Raw genomic sequence first — 23408 nt, forward strand, 5'->3', positions numbered from 1 at the left:
GGGACACACAGGGACACACAGGGACACACAGGGACAGACACAAACACACACACACACACGCACACACAGCAAATAGGTTAAATGTACAGATATCATATAGATGTATTTACACAAACAGTTCTCAATGTGAAAACAGGTTCTTGGGTCATGTAAAAGTAGCACAGGGGAGTTCTTGTGGCCTTCAGGCCCAGAATGTTCTGGAACCTCAGGTTAAACATTAACAAAACAGCCTGTTTTCCTCATTTTGTATTCTTATCTCATAAGAGCTTCACACTGCTTCTATTCAACGAATGTAAATATTCTTGGTTTCTCTGTATGACCTTAAAACACTTCATACATACTTCATAACTACTACATATTTAAGACATATTCGGTGGTCGGTTTACATGAATTAACGTTAATGAGTGACTGTTAGGAGCTCACAGTTGGAGAAAACCACGCTGAAACACCGATTAATCGATTAACACTGCGATGACTAATGTTACGTGGAACTTCTTTCAAACGATAAGTCAAGGATGTGGAAGGAGGGGATGAAAGAAAAAGAGAAAGTGCCCTCAGTGGTGACATCAAAGTGTTTTCTGGGGGAAAGCCCGGCCCATGAATATTGATGGCTTTTCTATTCTGAACCGAGCGGAGACTGAAGTGGGGAACGCCGACGCGAACGTTCTGTCCCTTTCTTTCGCTCTTTATTCATTTATTTCTGTCTCTCCTCCTCCCCCCGCTTGTTTTCGCTCTTGTTTTAGCCGTGAGGGAGGTTTGCGGCACCCCCCCACCCCCCACCCCCCTCTTATCCAAAGTCACAGAGTCGGCATTCAAGTCCGCCGCGTCTTTGATATGCAAGTGCGAGCTTAGAAAGAGAAGACGCATTTCTCCGTGTGCTCGTTCTCTCCATCACTGCCAACTTTCTCAAGACCTCCGAACCACAAAACCTAGGTTGAAAGGAGCACCCCTTTCAAAAGTCTAACCGTGTCTTTTCTCCAGACAAGAGAACACCCACAAAAATGTGGAGCTTTGACGTGCTCGTCACGATTAAACGATATTTGTGAAAAGTCAATGGTTAAGTCATGATGTCATATTTTAAAAATCATTTATTCTTTGGCACTGGCACTACAACGACTTAAGAGAATAAACGCACTGTATCATGGCATCCAAAAATGTCAATGGATTTTTGTTATGTTGTTCATAACAATGCCAGACAAATTCTAATAATACAGTGCATGGTCATTCTCCGCTTTAACCAATTTGAAATAATTCAACAAAGAGCCGTGCATTTTAGGTCTGAAAGTGGTTCAAAAATAGTTTCCCACATTACATTTGACACCATCCAACGCTTTGCCTCCAGAGAAAACTTGTCAGGCTCTTGGGTTTTGGAGGCCCTAAACAAGAAGTTGCTGTGGCCCGAAACATAAAACATAAATCACTAAATCATATTTAATAAACCATAAATGATGTTTCCCAGGCCCTCTATGACGGCATAGACTGTGTGCCCACAGCTGGCCCTGAAATGAATTGTGGTTTTCGACAGCCGTGTGTGCTACTGGGAGAAGACAGTCCTTCAGAAGCATCGTCACAGCTGAGGTCATACCCTCAGGAGGTCAACTGGGGTTAAGATCCTTCACACCACACCACCTCCACAGATAAAGCCTTGTATTGTGTGTCATCACATTCCCATCACACGTTAATTTTCATAAATGACATCATAATTACATACGTTTGCGCACTTTAGGTCACTGTACAGTATTCACGCTTAATAAGCTATTAATAGCTGTATTATATATTATTAACCGATAGTCCGTTTATCTAAACCTACGTTTAGAAATGTTTTCTTAAAGAGCACAGCCGCCAGGTTGTCTGTTTGAGAAAGCTTCGAAGTGAAAATATGAAACATTAAAATGGGTGTGTGTGTCCCATAGCAGCAGCGGATACCGTAAGAGTTTGTCCAGAAAATACAGACCGTTCGGGGAAAAACATCCAAGTATTTATTTAGGAAGTGCGACACGGTTATTAACGCATCCTTAAGTTTTAAAACCGCACGTGACGCCTTGGGCAAACGATCTCCCAGCAGTCCCAGTCGAGGGAGTATATCTGGAGATTTTATTACCTCTTTCTTTCTCGCGTGGGGAAACGGAGCCTCCCGTTTACGAGCCTGGAGCTGCAATTTCTGGTCCAGATTAAACACGACATCAATGAACAACGCAAACACCAGCCGCGTGCCAGGGACTGTTTACCGAACGCGCGACCCGGGTTCGGGGATGGTGGAATTCCCCCTGCAGGAACGCCATCTGGGACCGCTCCGTGCCAGCCTTGGTCCCGTAAAACGTTCCGGCTGCGATCGCAACGCCCCGCTGCCCGCCTCTCGAACCTTTGTTGGGCGCCCAATGTCTGCGGGTTTCGTGATGTCGCTTGCCTCTGCGAGGAGCCGCTTCTAATCCGGGGGCTTTTCTGAGCAAAAACTGCAGGTGGTGGTGAAGGGGAACTCCAGCCAACAACCGTTACTCGATAAATACACAGTAATTCATCCATTTTTTCTTTTCTTATTTGTCCCAGGGAGAGTTTAGATGTTGTGACATGGCACCCAATGTGGTGACCTATTGACCATGGACCAAGCTGCATGAAAAACATTTGGAGGGAAAAAAATTTTTTTTTCCAAATAATAAATCCAAACCAAAACAAATTAATTCAACTAACAACATGTACGCGTGTCAGTTATAAATGAAGGCATAGGCACAATGGAATATCCTCATCTGAAAATAATTACAGTTCTACAAAACCCAACAAGTAAAGAATTGAAAATAAATTGGGGAGAAAGCCACAGCATGACTTTCGTACCAAAAGAACAAGGAAATGCCATGTTGCCTATTCATGGGGCGTTCTCCTTTTCCAGCAGCAGACAAATAAAAAAGCAAATGGAATTTCTGTCTCCAGCATTCGGCAGAGAACATGGCTCTCTGGCAAAAAAAAAAAGCAAGGAATACCAGCAACAGTTTGAATGGAATTTCAAATTTGCTAGAAACTTTCACTTTGGGATTAACATGGTTCAATCCACCTGAAGTGAACTCAGGAGCTTGACCACAAAACTGCAATCTGTCAGCATAAATTTAAATTACCTATGCCGTTGCCAACCCCATTGATTGGTGGAGGAGATGTCTTGAAAAACTGTGTCGTCCATTCATCTGTCACTGTGCTGGCTCTCGGTCATGTATTAGACGTTTAATCAAATGTTCATCCAAATACTGAATGCCCTGCTGTAAAATCCAGCTATGCCGGCTTGACCAGCTTGAAAACTGAGCTGGTCAAGCTGGTCATAAAGCTGGTCTCACTAGCTGGGTATGAGCTGGTCGACCAGCATGGTCAAACTGTTCATGAAGCTGGTCTAGCTGGGTATGAGCTGGTCATGAAGCTGGTCTAGCAGGGTATGAGCTGGTCATAAAGCTGGTCTAGCTGGGTATGAGCTGGTCATAAAGCTGGTCTAGCTGGGTATGAGCTGGTCATAAAGCTGGTCTAGTTAGGTATGAGCTGGTCATAAAGCTGGTCTAGCTGGGTATGAGCTGGTCATAAAGCTGGTCTAGCTGGGTATGAGCTGGTCATAAAGCTGGTCTAGCTGGGTATGAGCTGGTCATGAACCTTGTCTAGTCGGGTATGAGCTGGTCAACCGGCATTGGCCAAGCTGGTCATTACGCTGGTTTAGCTGGGTATGAGCTGGTCAACCAGCTATTAGCCGTTTCAAAACCATGCTTCAGCTGTTTTTCAGTAGGGTGGTGATCCCATACGCTGCAGACAGTGGCTGGGTGTCAGACCGATCCCCTTCCCATGGACAGAATGTTCACACATCGTTAAATGCCGAGAAACATATGGAACAATTCAGTGGGCCAGCTCAGAATTTTCTTGGGGGAACGCGCACTCAGAGAATAGGTGCCCGAAAAGGTACAAGCACTAGGGTGGTAGCCTAGACATATACACCCTAAAGCAGTGGTAACCAACCCTGTTCCTGGAGATATCATCCTGTAGGTTTTCATCCTAACCACAATTCGGCACACTATACACCAATACATAACCAACCAAGCAATACATTATTAATTTGTAACTTTTATGGTTGTAGAAAGTACTCATGTGTGCCCAAATTGCATTATTGCCCTTTTTGCCAAGTCTGTTCCTTAAAGAACAAATGCACCTCCACTGTACCGTATAGTAGCAGAATACCTAATAATATTTTGTGCATTCATATACAGTCACAGAGGAATAACCTTTTCCCAATCATATCTGCTAATCTGATCTCAGATCAGCACTCCGACTCTGAGATGCTCGATAAACATGGGCTCTGGCGTTTCTCAGAGCACTTCAGGACAGCCGGACCCACAGCGCTTTCGAAGTCACGCTAAATCACTGCCAGAAAATCGCGAGTCCGTCACCATCGGGCCCGTTACATTGTAAACAAGCGGGGAGGGGAATTCGACCCGGCCCTCCTTCTTCAGCGCCCTCGGACCCCTACGCCGCCGCGGCAGGGCCTGACCACATGTGCGTTATTAGTCATGGGCTCGGCCGCGTTCTTCCGCCGTTGAATCACCGGCCGCCGCCCGCCGGGAGGCCGCCAGCATTCCGCGGGAGTTCTCTCCTCCCCTCCGCGAACTTCGGGGGCTTTAAAAAAAAAAGAAAAACCGGCATTGTTGCGGGTGCTGGCGGTTTTGTCGCTGGGTCTGTTCGGCGAGAAGCAGCTTGAACGCCCTTCCAAGTGGGACTGCCAAGACACAGACAGGAGGAGGAGGAGGAGTATCGACTCAGAGGGCGCCCGTAAACCTCAGGGTCCTGTCCAAGCCTGAGGTCTCGGAGGTTTTCCGTTTATCGCGAAAGACGGATTAACACGCCAGCGGTCTTGTGCAGAATCATTACCCACAATCCTTCTCCGCCGACGCTAAATGTCAAGCGCAGATCGAACTTTCCGCGGACGGGGGGGGAGCGTCAAAGCTGCAAGGCCAAAAACCTGTGAAAAAGTCACTTTGGTTGTATTCCAAGGGATGTCACAGACCTCTAGCTATTGACACAAAATACTAATGTGTGACAAATGTGGCTTCAGCTGTCAAATATTGTTTCGATTTACTTAATGAAAGAAATCCACAGAATCGTCTCAAAACTCAGAGTCGAAATTGGTACGAGATGTTGTTTTCATTGCGTTTTGACTGCCTGCTGAGGTTCAAGCAAGAGAACTTAATACTCTGGGGTGAAGACAGCAAAACACCAGACGGGCATGTGAATTAATTCGTCACATATTCTTTCACTGTCTGAATTATCGTGACAACAGCTTCACAAAGGACCATATATCTGACCAAATATCTGACATTCACAAATTCCTCAGAGGCTGGTTTTAATTAGTCTGCAACCAAACAGCTTCCTTGGGACAACAAATCTGTGGATTGGTTAAGTGACTGATCGGTTGATTGGTTGACTGATATCGCGCCTTTATCCAAAGCGCTGTACAATTGATGCTTCTCATTCACCCATTCATACACACACTCACACAGACGGCGATTGGCCACCATGCAAGGCGCCGACCAGCTCGTCAGGAGCATTTGGGGGTTAGGTGTCTTGCTCAGGGACACTTCGACACAGCCCGGGCGGGGGGTCGAACCGGCAACCCTCCGACTGCCAGACGACTGCTCTTACTGCCCGAGCCATGTCGCCCCAGGCCTATCCCAGCATGCTGGTGAGCAGTCACCCATGAGGTCAGACTGAGGTCACAGGAACCTCAGGTTTGAGGCCTGGAGACCAGACGGCCGTGCTACAGTGACACAACAGCGCGGCTTCAACAAGAAACACCGAAAACGAGCAGATAGCCGCAGAGCGACTGACAACACACAATACCCTGCGTGCTTTAGACCCAGACAGAGCAGAGGAGGCAGGACTCGACGGGACAAAAATGTGCCCACTCAGAGTAAAACGTTCTCAAAGGGCCAGTGTATAGCCCGCCCAGAGTGTCGCTCGACTGAAATCGCGGAACATTCATGAAGGTTTTATTGCCACACAGACACACTCCGGTCACACAGGGTATAAACCGCATGTTGCTACAGCCAGCAACGTTCATTGCATGCCCATCTTCAGCATCATTGACCTAATCTATCCGTGCCACCATTTCATTTTACGTTTACATTTTAGTCATTTGGCAGACGCTTTTAATCCAAAGCGATTTACAAGTGCATGGGTTCTTCCACAAGTTAAAGCAACACATCCATCACTTGTAAAATACACATGAAGTGCTCTTCTAAACATATAATACAAGTGCAATTTCTTTTTTTTTTTCTTTTTCATTTTCATTTCATTTATCAGACTCTACGTTTACTTGGCTGATTGAACACAGGCCAAAATGATAACATTTATTATTACTATTATTATTATTATTACTATTGCGCCTTGCATTTAAGCTGTTCTGCCGCGCCAAGCTGCAGGCACTGGTCCAAACTCCACTGTCTCCACTGTCCTGTCAGTGGGCCAAGGCTGAGGGGGGGGGGGGGGGGGGAACATGAATAAATTAGCCGTTTGCAAACGAGGGCCAGCCGCCCCTTTGACCCGAGCGGACCCCGCGGCTCTGTTTCCACGGGCGACGATAACAGCGCGCTCCTCAAACAAATATTTAACCTCCGGCTCAACGGGGCTCTGAATTTGTGTTCTGCGCAGATACTGAGCGACAAAACGGCGAAATCCCTGCCAAGGGCCGCGGCGAACGGCAGGACCGTACGGGGGGGGGGGGGGGGGCTCCTTGGGGGGGCTCCTTGGCGGCGGTTTCGCTGGGCTAATCACCGCGCACCAGTCGCCGCATCGACAAGCGCGGCACGCACTGCCGTCTTCAGCCGGGCAACGCGGGCCATCCATTAGCGGGCGGCCATTGTGGCTCCGCGGCTCGTGAAAAGGCCGCATCCGGGGACAACGCCGACCTCCGTCGGAGGTATTTAACCTTTCGGAGCGTAGGTTTCGGAAGAACAACAGCGCCGGGCGGGCGGAGGAGGGTGAACAGGGCTTCCCTTTCAGCCTCGAAAGGACCCGTTTGCGGATTTTTTTCTGTTAAACGGACGAACTTACGTCGATTTGCGAGGGCTTAGTCGAAGCTCTTTTCTCTGCATTGATGCCCGCAGCGGCGTGGTGTGGAAGTCGATGAGTTTGTAATGAGCCGGTGATTCAAACAGAACTAAGCGGTGAGAAAGCAATCTCAGCTGGGCCTTTCACGGCTAACTGTTTTATTCGGTCACACTCTGGCACACGGACGGAACAGCATGCAACAATCATAACAAAGTACTGCAACCACTCGTAATATAAATCATTATAATTGTTATTTATATTGCACTCTGTGTTTGACTACTAAAAGGGAAGGGTAAATGATTGGCATTTATATCGTGCCTTTATCCAAAGCGCTGTGCAATTGATGTTTATCATTTACCCATATATACACACACTCGCACACCAACGGCGATTGGCTGCCATGCGAGGCACGAACCAGGAGCATTTGGGGGTTAGGTGTCTTGCTCAGGGACACTTCAACACACACAGCACGGGATCGAACCAGCAACCCTGCCAGATGACTGCTCTTACCTCCTGAGTCAATGTTGCCCCTTACTAGTTAAACTAGCTAAACTGCAAGCAGAAGTACTGATACTATGGGGCGACATGGCTCAGGCAGTCAGAGCAGTCGTCTGGCAGTTGCAGGGTTGAATGAGAAGCATCAATTGTACAGCGCTTTGGATAAAGGCGCTATATAAATGCCAACCATTAACCATTGAACACTATTGAGTGTAGGTGTCTCGGTGGCGCAGCCTGTAGAGCACTGACGTCGGCTGTTCGAATCCGACCATCCCACATTTGTCGCATGTCTTCCCCTCTCTCTCGCTCCCATTCTTCCTGTCTCTCTATACTATATACTGTCCAATAAAGCTGAAAAAGGCCTAAAAAAATCATCTTTAGAAAAAAAAATATATATATACTATTGAGTGTGCAGCAATATTTCCTCCATACCCTATATGCAAGGTATACCTTAACCATAAAATCATAAATGTATGCCATAAAAGTATACTATGTCAGTCAGTCATGCCAGCATTGCAGGGGCCCTGTGTATACAGTAGAAACCGAGGCACCGCGATTCCCTGCTATCGCCACCCTGTCAGAGCCTAGCCCTCCCTCAACTGTCAAGCCCTGCCTCTTTTGACCTCTGACCCCCCCGGGGCTGTGAAATACAAGCGCATTTACCGCCAGAACTGCCACAGGCCCGGTCAGCCGGTTGGGTAAGTTGGGTCAGTATTTCCTGTCAGGGAACCGTTTCACTGACTGACTTGCCACTGCACGTTCATCACGATCCAATTCACAATTCAAACTCTACCTCAGTCCTCCCTCCCGATTTCCCTCGCCCCCCTTTCTGATATCCCTATCCCTCTTGTAAAAAAATCGCGCTTATGATGTCATTTCATGTGTATTTTCCAAGTTATGGATGTGATGCTTTGGCTTGTGGAAGAACCTGTGCACTTGTAAGTCGCTTCGGATTAAAAGAGTCTGCCAAACTACTAAAATGTAAATGTAAATCCATATCCACTTCCACAGACCAAGTTAGGCCACTGGAGCATCAGCACAGCTTGCATTTCCCTGCAAGACGGACAACAAAGTTGTCGTCCTTGTCACAGCGACTGCTGAACAATTTCAGTCTGTTGTTGTCGCGTTCGAGACGCGCCGAATAGCCCGTTCCCCTCGGTATGTATTCTTCCGTTATGAGATTCCACCACCCTAAGAGAACTACTGGAACTGTTCATTTTGTGGTCGGGGTGGGAGTCGGGACCGCGATTCTGGAAGCAGGCCAATGACAGGAGCTTGAGTCACTGCGGTCCGGCCCACTTTGGGCAGAGAGGGCGACGCGGTTCGTCAAACCCCATTCAAACCGGCCACATTTTCCCCCCCACAACATAAACCGATAAAACCGGAGTAATTAAACTTGACGTTATTGCTTCCCCCCCACAATAAATTCTGGTTTCTGCGCCGTTCGCGGCCACAGATGTACTAAAATAGCCCTTTTCCGCTCACGATAAAACCTGCTGCGGTCCACAGAGCGTGATAGATTCAGCTTTACTGGATCTGTGCTCTGCTTTAATTCATGTGTCATGAACCAGCTTCCTCAAATGTGATTTGGTGTTTTTGGGGGGCAGATTTTTTGAGAATAACTCGCTGGTATGTCAGGATCTCTAGCTCTTGCTTCTCGTCTCAAATCTCATTCAAAACCCCAATTTTAAAGCTTGCTTTACATAACAATTTCACTTGTATTCCTGTTTAATAAAATGTTTGTTGTCTTCACTCTGTTTCCATTCTTATTACGTCCAACTGTGTGAATTGCTCTGTATGTCATGTAATAAAAAGCACACATTGAACATACTAATAATATTAGTAGTATGTTCAATGTGTGCTTTTTACTACACTATGGAAGTGGAGCTGAAAACTATGACAGCTTAGCCATATAAACACTTCGCCAAGCATGTAAAGAAATACCCAGGTGGAAAGTCCAGAAAGTAAAAGTACAGCCACGTGTTTCTTCCACCCATGAACTCAAACCAAGCCAGCTGATTTCACTCATTACCTCTACCTCCTGGATGAAGGATTGTGCGACTAAGCAAATCCAGGCGGTTGGAACCAAATACTGGGGAGGACTTTTACTTTCTGAACCTGGATTTTACACCTTTTGGACTGGCCTGTGGCTCAGGCTTAAAAAGTCACAACATTATAATTCATACAAATACTATTCAGCCCAAGCCTGAATGGCAACAACTTTATAAATGGCTCAATATCAAGAACAACAAATATGTGTACTATGTCACTGGCAATGCAGCAAGTGATGTCACAGAAATATGTGGCTATGATTTATACATATGCGGTGCTTATCAAGGTGCCTCGAAGAACTTGCTCAGCACTTAGAAATGACTCGCTGAGAGTTCCTATGATTTTTTAAATAGATTTTTAAAAGAGTTCACCAAATCATGTGGCACAGATTCCCGTAAACAAGGAAACTAAATACGAGAGAATAATAGAAACATTGAGTTCGGAAAGCTGTAACGTAATGAGTATAAAACCGCGAAGATGTTCTATTGGGTTAGCTGGAAATAGATGTTCTTTTTCTCCTGACAGCAGAAGAACGACCTTATGACTAAAAACCGTGTGGAAAGAGACCTCCTCAGTCAGACATACCATCAGCTTCTGACAGCATGGAATCAAAGGGCAATGCAAGGGAGTGCACATTAGAAGTGAATTTATGGAAAAATTGAGGTTCTGTATGAGTTTTCCATATTTCGGAACTGTCATAATACAGTAGGATATGAATTATGACATACCGCAGATGTTAGCCTCCAGGAAATATGTGCAGTACCGGCTGGGTGAGACGCCGTAATCCTTACGCGGATCGCGTTACTAAGGAATTCGGAAAATGCGCCTCGGTCATTTCTCTGTTGAGTTTTAATTTCGTTCCGGAACTTCCCCCGAAACTGAAATAGACAGAACGAAGGCGGTGACAGCTGACGGCGTGGCTCCAAAAGCCCTCTCGAAACGTCATTTCAGATTTTCGTTTTTCTCATTAAGAGAAGAGGAGTACGGTCTTCTGCACAGAGGTGGAGAACTCCCAGGGGTCAAAAAGTAAAAGTCCTGCCGTGCGTGTTTCTTCCGTCCGTTACCTCAGCCAGCTGATTAATCAGTAGCCGATTCAGGCCTGGGGAACGTGGCACACAGACTCTTTATCCCATCAGTGGATTAAATTAAGCCATTACGTACAGGAACACATCGAAAAGCCGGGAGACACAGACGGGCCTCTGAGATGCCAGGTCTAACGCAGTCAGGAGACAGCTGTGACTCTTTCTCGAGTCTAGCATACATCCAGCGTAAAAAAAAACAGTACCGGCTCAAAGTCAATAAGCATCAACTGCTACGCGTTACGTCAACTCTGCTCAAACTCCGACAGTGTGAAATCACCTCTCCCCGTTAAATCAACTCCGACGACGTTGTTTAATCGCCCTCGGGCACCGTCAAATCAACAACGGCACTGTTAAATCAACACAAAGCAGGTTCCTAAGAATACGCTCTTCTCAAGGTTTCAAAAGAAGAAACTGATTTTTACGGCTCAAACCTCTTTAAGGCCAGAGCCTTGGAGGCCTGAAGGAAAATCAAAAATACCTTTGGTTTTCATTTTGGGCTCTGGAAAACACCTCAGTACTTAATTATTCCAAGAGGTCGTTCTGTTCTTCGGGGGGTTAAAAGCTGTGTAAGGTAACCAGGCGCTAATCTACTCCTCGCACTAACGATAATCAATGAAGCGAACAAAATAAACCCGAAAATCAACTGGATGCCAGGGCAGAGGCACAAGGACTGGGTTCGCGTTCTCTCTCGTGTTTCTCAGTCGTAGGTCTCACTGCCTGATCCTGGACCGGTCGTGAACGTGAGACCCAGAGGAATACGTAGAGAGCTGCAATAATAAATGGGATTAAAGCATGATTAACCTGCTGCCTGGAGAGCCTGTGCTTTGTTAATACTGGACAGGCATAGTCTGTCTCTTTAGCTTTCCTGTACCCTCATGCATCTCTGCCAGTCGACACAAGATCTGTGGAACACGTAAACGAGATTTACTTTTCTAACCCCAGGCCTGGCTTTGGTCACGGATGTTTGTTGTTGGTTCCACTGTTCATTTCTACAGTTAATTTAAGGAGTGAGAGGTTTGACCAGGTTGTTTGTTTCAATTTACATTGCGGCTTCTATTAAGCCTTTGACTGAAAATGGAAAAGTTCTGGCGCAGCAAATCCTGTGCTTATTCAGCTGAGAATATGCATGCATGTATCGGTTTGTTCTCTCGCTCTCTCACTCTCTCACACACCTCATGTGCAAGCACTCTCACACACACACGCACACACACACACACACACAACCTCATGTGCAAGCACACATACAGATACAGCACCAACATTTATGTAGCTAAAATGCTATAAAGGCCTTTGCAGGATTTTTGAAACTGAAATCCTGTAAAGCCCTTTGCAGATTGCTCACAGAACACATTAACCAAGACATTGATAATGACATAACATTACATTACATTACATCAATGGCATTTGGCAGACGCTCTTATCCAGAGCGACGTACAACAAAGTGCATACCCATAACCAGGGATAAGTGCGCTGAAAGACCCTAGAGGGAAGTAAAATTTCAACTGCTAGCTGCACCACAAAGATAAGGAGCAGGGCCTATTTGATCATCAGGACAGGACAGTTAAGCATGTTCTGTTAAGACCGTCACACAGCCATATCTGTGTGTTTCTACAGGTTATTAGCATGACATGCCTATATCCCTCTGTCTCTCAATATGGCGCTGGCTAAGTGGAGAATGGAAAGACATCGCATTTTTAAAACCAATATAACAAAAATGAAAAGTTCCTGCACTGTAATGATGACACTTTGGTCAGGCACTTGACTTTCAGTATTCACCAAAGCAGGCCCTAAAGCGATATGGAGCTCAAACCTGTGTTACCATCATGAATATCTGCATGGCAACTGGTTTTGTTGTACCACAGTGGCACAAATAATTTAGCAAACATACATTTAACATTGAAAACATGTACACAGATGCATTCACAAGGAACATTTGGAACACTGCACTAATTATTACGTTACTTTGAGCTTCTAACTGGGCAGTGGCTAGTGGCAATGTTAAAAGCTACAAAAAAACCGCAGAACACAACAAATAAAAACAACCAGGAAATCTTTTTACTCGGTTTGTAATTATGGATATTTTATAGCGCATTTCGAATTTCAGGGATGTTTTCCAACCTCGTAATTTTACAGTGTGGCGAACAAGCAACATATTTCATTGTTTGGGAAATGCCGGCGGTTTGTTTTAAACCCGAGTAAACGAAGACAGCGTGTAGCGAGAAAAACGTTCTTTTCCGGATCGTGCGGAAACGCGTCTCTGCAGGAATGACAGAACGGCAAGCCGGATTCCGAACATTTTTCCGAGTTCTGCACAGGGAAATTAAAAACAAATTAAACGCGTAACTGAGTTCCGGAACGAATCCGAGGTTACCGCCCGTGTCGTTAAATCCGCGGTTCCGTATGGAAGCCCGTCTTGGCTCGGGTTTCCGGAGCTTTCCGTTGACCTCCACACATGGTGAGACTTATTACGGCCGGGCCCACGCACGGCTGTGTGGGAGCCAGCATGGTGAGGCCGGTGTCAGTTAGTTTAGAGTTATGGGTCTGCCGAGGGTCGCTTCATGGTCAGCGAAACGAAAACCAACGGTAGAGTTCATGGGGAACGGAAGGGTTCGTTGCGGTTTTTAGAAGATAGCATTGCCTGTTTCCAAGATGTATCAACAAGTAGCCCTCCAGGACTGGAGTTAAACCAGCAGACACTGCTGCCTGCCAGGACTGGGGTTAAACCCGCAGACACAGGATGGGTATAAGTCATATCCCCATTCACCCAGTGCACTACCACATTCCCTAATAGCACTACAGGCCTGGCACGTGAATAGTTTCTGATTCACAATTCTCTGCAAGGCCCTGAATATATTTCAGCTTGTTCACAAACCTGAAACCAAATTAACACTGTAAAAGTCATAATGCGCATTGCTTATACCTTATAATCCGCTAATCAACATGAAAGTCGATTGCTAATTTGTTTTATCCCTATGCCAGCTTGACCAGTTTGAAAATTGACCAGGTCAGCCAGCTAGGGTGGCTTAACTGAGCTGGTAACTGGTCAACTAGTGACCAGCAGCTTCAAAACCTAGCTTGAGCTGGTCAAACCATGTCAAGCTGGGAGCTTGTCTGGACTGGTCAACCAGCTAAACCATGTCAAGCTGGGAGCTTGTCTGGACTGGTCAACCAGCTAAAACATGTTGACCTGGGAGCTGGTCTGAACTGGTCAGCCAGCTAAATCATGTTGACCTGGGAGCTGGTCTGAACTGGTCAACCAGCTAAACCATGTTGAGCTGGGAGCTGGTCTGAACTGGTCAACCAGCTAAACCATTTTGAGCTGGGAGCTGGTCTGAACTGGTCAACCAGCTAAACCATGTTGAGCTGGGAGCTGGTCTAGACTGGTCAACCAGCTAAACCATGTTGACCTGGGAGCTGGTCTGAACTGGTCAACAAGCTACCAGCTGTTTCAAAACTTATTAGAGCTGGGGATGATTGTGTTTTCCCAATGCTATGTCCATTTTATAAATAGGTCATGACTGTGTCTGGATGAGGGCAAAAGCTACAGGCACATAACTGAGTTTTCCTCAGGGAAACGGGAGAAGGGTAGGGTAGAAGCAGCAGCCTCCCTGACCCGGTGACCCCTCTATATGGGTCCAGTTACCGGAGCCAAAACAAGACAACCGGCAGCTCAGGAACAGTTCCTTTTTTGATAAGACTGTTTTCTTCTGCAATATCACTGACATCTGGGTCCTGCATTGCACCATTGTCGCCCCCATGTTCCGACACCTCCCCCCAAGAACCGATTCGCCCACATGCCTCAGGAATGGCCACTTCCACCCAATCATACGGACGTACACAGGCCTATATCCCTGCTCCTGCTGTCCCCAGGCACGCCCCCTCCCTGTGCTGGGCTGGGTGAGGTCCCTCCCCCTCGGAGAGGAGTTCGTGACCTCGGGCTGGGGCTCCACACAGGACCCCGGGAGTTTCTACCCCAAAAACTATTTACGAGGCACCTGCCAAGAAGGCTCACAGCAGCTCCTGCCCTGGCTGGGATTTGTATTTTAATAAGTCAGCCGAGAGGAGGGGGGAACCCGGTCACCTGTCGAATGGAAACGACAGACGGGCCACGCCCGAAACGCGCAGCCTGGTCAGCTAGCAGGCCGCACCCTCCCATCAATCAACAGCGATTCCAAAACGTCTGACCCCTCAGCCTTCAATTCTCCCCGAAGTCTCCCGGGAGGGTCATCGACATCGAGTAAAAACTGCTCAAAGCCGACAGGAAGGTGACAGAAACGCAAATAACCACACATTACAACAGCGGTACGCAGAAGAGCGTCTGTGAACACACAACACATCGTATCTCTGAGTGGATAGGCTACAGCAGCAGAAGTCTAAAAAAGAAGTCGAATAAATACCTGATAAAGTGCTCACTGAGAGTATATGCAACTATATACGTAAATGGGTACTACGCTAAACAAGTTGCTGAGGATAAGAGTGTTCGCTATGCCTGCAATGAAATCAGAGACTAAGGCAGAGCCACAGCAAATGCCTACTTGTAGGACGGACGGGCGAGAACGATCGTGAGACAATTGTTGAGCGAAGGCAGCAACTCCAACTCCATGGTGGCGGTTAAGGAAGCAACACAAACGTTTCCACAAATAGGAATTACGGGTCAGTTGAGCGACTCCGTCTGACCTCGTTTCTGGATTCGATATCCGACGCGTTTGCCATTGGGAGATGTTCATAAACTGGGAAGTCCACCTGGAGATGTTCGGAAATTGTGGGAGGGGAGCAGCCCAGACTTCCCTTAAAGGTAAAGAGATTTTCGAGATGTGGGCACTGGGAGTCTGCAGTCCCAGAAGCCCACAGTCAAGTTCCAGAACGTCTCTTCCAGGCTTTTCTTACAGATGGACAATAGCTTACTGCAGTCAAACCATAAAAGACACATAGAAATTCCTAAGAAAGAGGAAGCCATTTTGGGCCAGGAAACACTCCATTATTGTGGATTAGTTTTACAGTTACTTAAAAAAAAATTACTTGGCAACACAGGATTACACAATGTCAGGATAATGAAGACTTTTGAATCATTGAGAGACAGCGAGAGAGAGTGAGAGAGAGAGAGGGGTGTGAGTGAGCGAGAGAACAAGAGAGAAAGAGAGAGATAAAGTGAGAGAGGGACACAGAGACAGTGAGTAAGTGAGAGAAGCTCTAGAAGCACTGCGAGTCACATCAATTCCTGTAAAAACACGGTCCCTCTGGAGGCCTACCGCCTGGCTAACCCGCTGGCCAGCTCTGTCACCCGTTATTAATTCCTGCGTCACCGGGAAAAAAGTCAGCTCTAAGTTAGGAGAGAGGCCGCAGGGACGGCCGGCAGCCTGCAGCCCTGAGCGGGAGGGGGATCAAAGAGACAGAAGCAGGCAGCCCAGAGAACACACGGCATGACCAGCCACACAGCCTTACACATTACAATATGTTACATTCACACAGCGTCACAGGCACCCACGTGTAGCATGTCCAGCACTTAGCACATAGCATGTCCAGCACTTAGCACATAGCATGTCCAGCACTTAGCACATAGCATGTCCAGCACTTAGCATTTAGCATGTCCAGCACTTAGCATTTAGCATGTCCAGCACTTAGCATTTAGCATATCCAGCACTTAGCATATCCAGAACTTAGCACTTAGCATATCCAGCACTGAGCATGTAGCATCTCCAGCACTTAGCACTTAGCATATCCAGCACTTAGCGTGTAGCATATCCAGCACTTAGCGTGTAGCATCTCCAGCACTTAGCGTGTAGCATCTCCAGCACTTAGCGTGTAGCATCTCCAGCACTTAGCGTGTAGCATCTCCAGCACTTAGCGTGTAGCATCTCCAGCACTTAGCGCGTAGCATCTCCAGCACTTAGCACGGAGCATCTCCAGCACTTAGCATGTAGCATCTCCAGCACTTAGCACATAGCATGTCCAGCACTTAGCATATCCAGAACTTAGCACTTAGCATATCCAGCACTGAGCATTTAGCATATCCAGCACTTAGCATGTAGCATCTCCAGCACTTAGCGCGTAGCATCTCCAGCACTTAGCACGGAGCATCTCCAGCACTTAGCATGTAGCATCTCCAGCACTTAGCATGTAGCATGTCCAGCACTTAGAACGTAGCATGCCCAGCACTTAGCACTTAGCATATCCAGCATTTAGCACGTAGCATATCCAGCACTTAGCATATCCAGAACTTAGCACTTAGCATATCCATCATTTATCACGTAGCATAGTATGTAGTATTTCCAGCGCTTGTATGCATGTTGTACACCCATACAGAAATGGAACATACTCAAATATAATTGACGTAGTAAAGGAAAATGAGATTTTACAGCAATTGAAAAACATAAATCATTTGTTTCGCGTGTCGCTCTAATCTTCATTTTAGCCATAATCACAAAGAGTATTTCTATAAATTGCAGCATATTCAATACCCCCCAAGGACTCTTACACAATTTACACTTCCAGAAAAAAAGGTCCTTTGACTCATCTCCACAGGGATCCCCTTTTTACTTCTTTACGGAACGCGCTACAGAAGTGTGAACGCTCCCCGATTGAACCATTTTGATTGAATAAGAACCCTTGAACTCGATAGGGTTCCTCTTTGGAGACACAAAGGAGACCTTTGGAGCCCTTTCTTCTGAGATGGTACAATTATTTTCCAACGCAATTAATCCGCACAGTCGGATAGTCACTGAAGTGATTCGGGTTGCTCAGGTTGCTCAAGGCATTGAACTGCAGCGTCTCCCTCGGGATTTGAGCCCATAACCGCTGAGTTATAGCCCGGACCCCTCTCCGTTACGCTACGCTGCAGCTCTTTGACGTCGTTCGGCTGCAGATGAAGCGTATCGGTTCCCGCCCGCGGCCCGATTGCACTACCGCCAACTCCCAGAGAGCCGCGTGACACCGTTCATCAGGAGCGCTTCAAAGGCAGACCTACCACCACAGCTACACCTGCCTACTGGCAGGAGTGAGTGAATAAATTCACATCCTGCAGGTTTTCTACACATGCTACATAGGGGCACAGGAATTTCTTTTTTTTCTTTTTTTAAAATTTTTTCCAGATTTTTCCCTTTTTCCCCCAATTTGGTAGCCAATTGTACCTCGTCTGATTCAATTGGAGGTAGTCGTATTAGATGTACCGCCCGTACCCCGTCCCTCGGCGGCCCGAATGAGAGCGACACGCCTTCTTCGAGCCGTCTCGTCTCGTGCCCGTTGCCGTGATTCCGAGGCGCCCGAGGTGCTTATTGTGCGGCGATCTAATAACCCTGCCAAGTCCCTCCCTCTGGAGCAGCGAGCCAATTATTGCTGCCCCACGTGAGCCGGCCAAACTTGGCTTTTTGGCAGGACCGAGAATCGAACCCCGGTCCCCGGTGTGCAACTGCAGCAAACTGCAACCGCAAGTCTGCTGCGTCTTAGCCTGTTGCGCCGCGGCACAGGAATTTCTACTTCAGGAGCTGCACAGGAAAACTGTCAGTGTTGCATCAGCAGTGTTCATAAATGGACAAGGGGCGCAAAGGCCGTTTTGCTGTATAATCCTTCAATCCGGTCTTTACCTTTGAACAGGAAGTAGCCATGATCTGTACCACTGAACAGGAAGCAACCTGATCTATACCATTGAACAGGAAGTAACATGATCTCTACCTCTGAACAGAGAGTAACATGATCTATACCTTTGAACAGGAAGTAACCTGATCTATACCGTTGAACAGGAAGTAACCGGAGCAATACCACTGAACAGGGAGTAACCTGAGCAATGTCATTGAACAAGAAGTAACCCTGATCGATGTATACAACTGAACAGAGTACGTACCCTCACGACCTATATGACTGAACAGGAAGTGACCTTGGCCTATACCGTAGCACAGGAAGTAGCCTGATCTTCGCCTCAGGTCAGGAACTAAGTGGATCCTTACCTTTGAAAGTGAGGAAGACTCTCGGCATTTGCGAGAGGCCCGAGACGCCGGCGAGGAGGAGCAGGAGAGCCAGGACCACGCCGTGACCGCCTGACCGCAGCGCGACCTTCTCCGGTCGCCCCATGACCGCTGGGCTCAGGAGCCCCACCCTTAGCCAGAGGCCTAGAGGAAGAGTTTGGGTTTTACGGTCACATTAAGGCTGGAAGCCTGAATCCAGGCCCACGTCTTCAACAACATTCAATACAAACACTGGGATGTCGTCTCTTTTTTTTTTTTTTTTTTTTTTTTTTTTTAAAGTAATGTTTTTATTAACGATTCAATGGAATCACAGCCTTACATTTTCCAAATAATACTTAAAACACCTCTGGCAGACGTGACAGCTGTGAGTCATTTCCCCCTAATTTTGTGATAAGGTTATAAAACACTTTTTAACCATTCCTCCCTGCAGAACTTTTCTGAATCTCTGAGATCCTTGTACTGGGCTGTAGTTTCAATGACACATGATCATGGCTATGGATGGGATTCAACCAACATTTGTCTGTAACATTGGCTCAGATTCAAGTGTTGATATTGCTTAAGCAGTTTAAGTTCAGTTTCAAGTTCAGAACAAACTTGCCAAATTGTTTGTGAAAACAAAAAAGCAATTGTAAGCAAATGTATCAACACTCATGACTACAGCTTTAATGTAGAATAAGAACACATATGTTCAGGAGTCATTGTTTTCGTATCGGTCAACAGCCTACTTTTGTCTATGACGGGGACTGGCAAATTATGTACACAGTTTTTGATATGATCTGAATTTACTAAAAGTGACATTTTCATTACTCTAACATAGAGACACAAACACACTCACTCAGAAACAAGCACCCACTCACAAATATGCAAGCACATCCACACACATTCCCAATCACATATACAACCATGCTTACACAAATACCACTTAAAAAGTTACATTGACCTCCAAAGAAATCGGTCTCGAAACAGATAAAGCTTCAGGACTTTGTTGCGGGCGATTGCATGTTAACAGAGGTTTCCAGGCACAGACTTCAGGCTGCAGAGCTCCTCAATCTTATTCAGAAAGGGTCATTATGGCTGCAGGATTGTGTTGCAACCAAGCAGTAACACACCTGATTCCACTAATCAAGCACGAGTGGTTGCTAACGACCTTGATGAGTGAAATGAGGTGTGTAGCCGTTTGGTTGAAACGAAAAGCCGGCACTCACCCCAGCCCTTTCTGGAAAAGATTGAGTATCTCTGGCGTAAAATAAAGGGCTGGGTTTAAAGTTTAGTTGTCAAAGTAAACTCCCAAGGGGTCTCGGTGTCTGTAGGTTTCTGTGCTGTCCTTTCAATCAGCTGCCAATTAAGGCCTTGAGAACAAGGCGTGTGGATTCATTATCGAATCAATGACTTCAATGATGCTGAGAACACCCCTGAAAACCAGCAGACACTGTGGCCCAACATGACTGGAGTTTGACACCTGTGGTTGACTGACTGACTGACAGACAGACAGACAGACAGACAGACAGACAGACAGAGGTTGGAGTAACCTTGGTTAAGCAAGCACTCTTTTGGGCTGGTCATAAAGTTGATCTAGCTGGGTATGATCTGGTCTAGCAGGGCATGAGCTGGTCATAAAGCTGGTCTAGCTGGGTATGAGCTGGTCATAAAGCTGGTCTAGCTGGGTATGAGCTGGTCATAAAACTGGTCTAGCTGGGTATAAGCTGGTCATAAGCTGGTCTAGCTGGGTATGAGCTGGTCTTGCAGGGTATGAGCTGGTCATAAAGCTGGTCTAGCTGGGTATGAGCTGGTCATAAAGCTGGTCTAGCTGGGTATGAGCTGGTCATAAAGCTGGTCTAGCTGGGTATGAGCTGTTCATAAAGCTGGTCTAACTGGGTATGAGCTGGTCATAAAGCTGGTGTAGCTGGGTATGAGCTGGTCAAAAAGCTGGTCTAGCTGGGTATGAGCTGGTCATAAAGCTGGTCTAGCTGGGTATGAGCTGGTCAAAAAGCTGGTCTAGCTGGGTATGAGCTGGTCATAAAGCTGGTCTCGCAGGGTATGAGCTGGTCATAAAGCTGGTCTAGCTGGGTATGAGCTGGTCATAAAGCTGGTCTAGCTGGGTATGAGCTGGTCATAAAGCTGGTCTAGCAGGGTATGAGCTGGTCATAAAGCTGGTCTAGCTGGGTATGAGCTGGTCATAAAGCTGGTCTAGCTGGGTATGAGCTGGTCATAAAGCTGGTGTAGCTGGGTATGAGCTGGTCATGAAGCTGGTCTAGCAGGGTATGAGCTGGTCATGAAGCTGGTCTAGCAGGGTATGAGCTGGTCAGTCAATCCTGAGCACTTTTTTTGGCAGGAGCGCAGCGCTCCCGGAGCAGGGCGGGCCCCGGGGCCTGTCCCGCCGGGGCCCCTTGTCAGCGGTACAGCTGCTGGAGCCGCTCGCCAGGAGCACCGGCGCGGCACGAGAGCATGCCAGAAATCATGACTCTGAGATAAGGCACGGGCCTTTCCCATGACGCACCACCCCCAAACCGCTGAGCGCTAATCGCTGCTCCGCCGCGGGGCTACGCGAGTCCGCATCTGGGGGCCCCTGGCCGAATATTAAAACATACCGGACAGAAACTTCCGGATGAGCGTCCGAAGTCACACGCGGGCGTGATTTTTTCAGCTCCCGTGTAAACGTATCCATAGACCGCAGTCAAAACGGACGAGGCGGAGGCTGCTTTTAGGCGGGACAGAGGTAAAAACAAAAGAGGCAGGTAGCCTACTGTGACATAGGAAATGCAGAAATCGCAGATACATATTTGGAATACAACCCGTTTGAAATGCTGCCCGACCCGCTTGAAACAGGAGCGGAGTGCGGGAGAGAAGAGAGGCGCCGTCGTGCGGAAACGCAACCTCTCGGGTTTTCAACTGAATTAACGTTTAAGCGGCTACGGCCCCCGAGGTCTCCGGTCCTTTGTAGTGAAGCCCAGCGCCGTCGGGTTCCAAACCTCCGCCCTTCCTGAAGGTCTCCGCCCGACGAAGCTGGCAACCTCGACAGGGCTCAGCATTTTATACCGAGGGTGTGCGTTATTTAAACACGCCGGAGCAACATCGCGCATACATCATTCTAATATTAAAGGCAACATTGACAACTGTGATTGTCATTTGAATACTGCTTTAACAGGTATACAGAATAGTCAAATACAGACTAATATAAAATAAAAAATGGATCCATAGCGCCCTTTAATCATTTTGTTTGCGCTCGATCAATACATCGGCAAATTCGAAAAGAATCAAAGTAACTGCTTGAGATTAGCAAAAATATAAAAGAATATGAAACACATTCCGGATAGTATTTCAGTGTTGTAAATAGCTACACTCTCATGTAAATGAAAATTTCATGTTGATTTACAGTAAGAGGAGCATTTGAGCTGTCCAGATGACCCACAGCGAGAAGGAAAAGCTGACACCTGTTGAGCTTCTCACTCACTCCTCTCATACACACACACACACACACTCACACACACATAAACACACACACACACACATACATACACACACACACAAACACAGACAGATACACGCACACATACACAAACACCTACACACAGAGAGAAACACATGCACACTGACACACACATGCAAAGATATACACAACAGGTGCCCACAAATATACACACGCACACAAATACACGGACGCACACACATTCACTCACACTCCTACACGAACACCTACACACCGGGAAAAACACACACACACAAACTCATACACAACAGGTGCCCACAAATACACACACACACACACACACACACACATACGCAGTGAATCAGTGTGTGTCCATGCAGTGCTGCGATGGCGTTCCGGACTCACCTTAACCAGGTTCCCTGTTCCCTTTCGGACCAGGTCTCTCCTGGAGCGTGTGTGTGTGTGTGTGTGTGTGTGTGTGTGTCAGGTTCTCCTGCAGGGTTGTCTCCAGGGTGTTCCCCAGGGAGAGAAAAACACTGCTGATATTCCTCAGAGCAAGTGCTCGGACACAGAGGACTGGGAGACAGGGAGAGAGGGAGGGAGGGAGGGAGGGAGGGAGGGAGAGAAGGAGAGAGAGAGAGGGAAAAGGGGAGGATGGTTTCCTATTACTTTGCTGTCTGCTCAGCCCCCTCCTCTCTCTCTCTCTCTCTCTCCCTCTCCCTCCCTCCCCTCTCTCTCTCTCTCTCTCCTCCTCGGCACGCGAGGCTCAGGCGGCTGGCCCCAAGTGTGAACAGCGCTCCTTCTCTGGCGCCCCCTGGTGGTGCCTGCACAAACAGCACCAACGGAGCTCCAGGCTGCCTCAGACGCACAGGTGGAAGTGCAGGGGTCAGAAAGTAAAAGTCCCGCAGTGCGTTTCTAACACCCCCGCAAACTCAACCAGCTCATTTCACCTATTACTTCTACCGCCTGCCTGAGGAAGTGCACTAATGAGCAAATCCAGGCGGTTGGAATAAAATACGGGCGAATACTTTTGCTTTCTGAAGTTGGATTTTCCACCTTTGCTCAGACGCTTCAAAAAGACATGAGTCTGAGTGAAGCAAGTTCCGCCCTGTGCCTGCGATGTGATTGGACGCTTTACAGGTCGTCATGATGGCGGATTGGCACGACAGCTTGCTGAGTCATCAGGGTCACGGACACAGACACAGACTGAGTGACATCACAATCCCAGGAATCATGGGTAGCAGGAAGTAAAATATGCCCAGAACCATCATATTCTCGTTAGGTGTCTTGTTATACACACTTTGGTAACGCCCTGAAGCTACACTT

General features: G+C 47.3%; 1 protein-coding gene across 1 annotated transcript in view; it reads right to left on the reverse strand.

The window, feature by feature from the left end:
* Positions 1 to 22624, reverse strand: part of LOC133119327 (semaphorin-3C-like) — a 49722-nt gene extending 27098 nt beyond the window's left edge. Inside the window, exons 1-2 of the mRNA XM_061229862.1 lie at positions 22488 to 22624; positions 18638 to 18799 (exon numbers count right to left, since the gene is read on the reverse strand). Coding sequence (XP_061085846.1) covers positions 18638 to 18761 — 124 coding nt within the window. The 5' untranslated portion in view covers positions 18762 to 18799; positions 22488 to 22624. The remainder of the gene's footprint in view (positions 1 to 18637; positions 18800 to 22487) is intronic.
* Positions 22625 to 23408: the final 784 nt, after the last annotated feature.

Source organism: Conger conger, chromosome 19, assembly GCF_963514075.1.
Source record: "Conger conger chromosome 19, fConCon1.1, whole genome shotgun sequence".
NCBI lineage: Eukaryota > Metazoa > Chordata > Actinopteri > Anguilliformes > Congridae > Conger > Conger conger.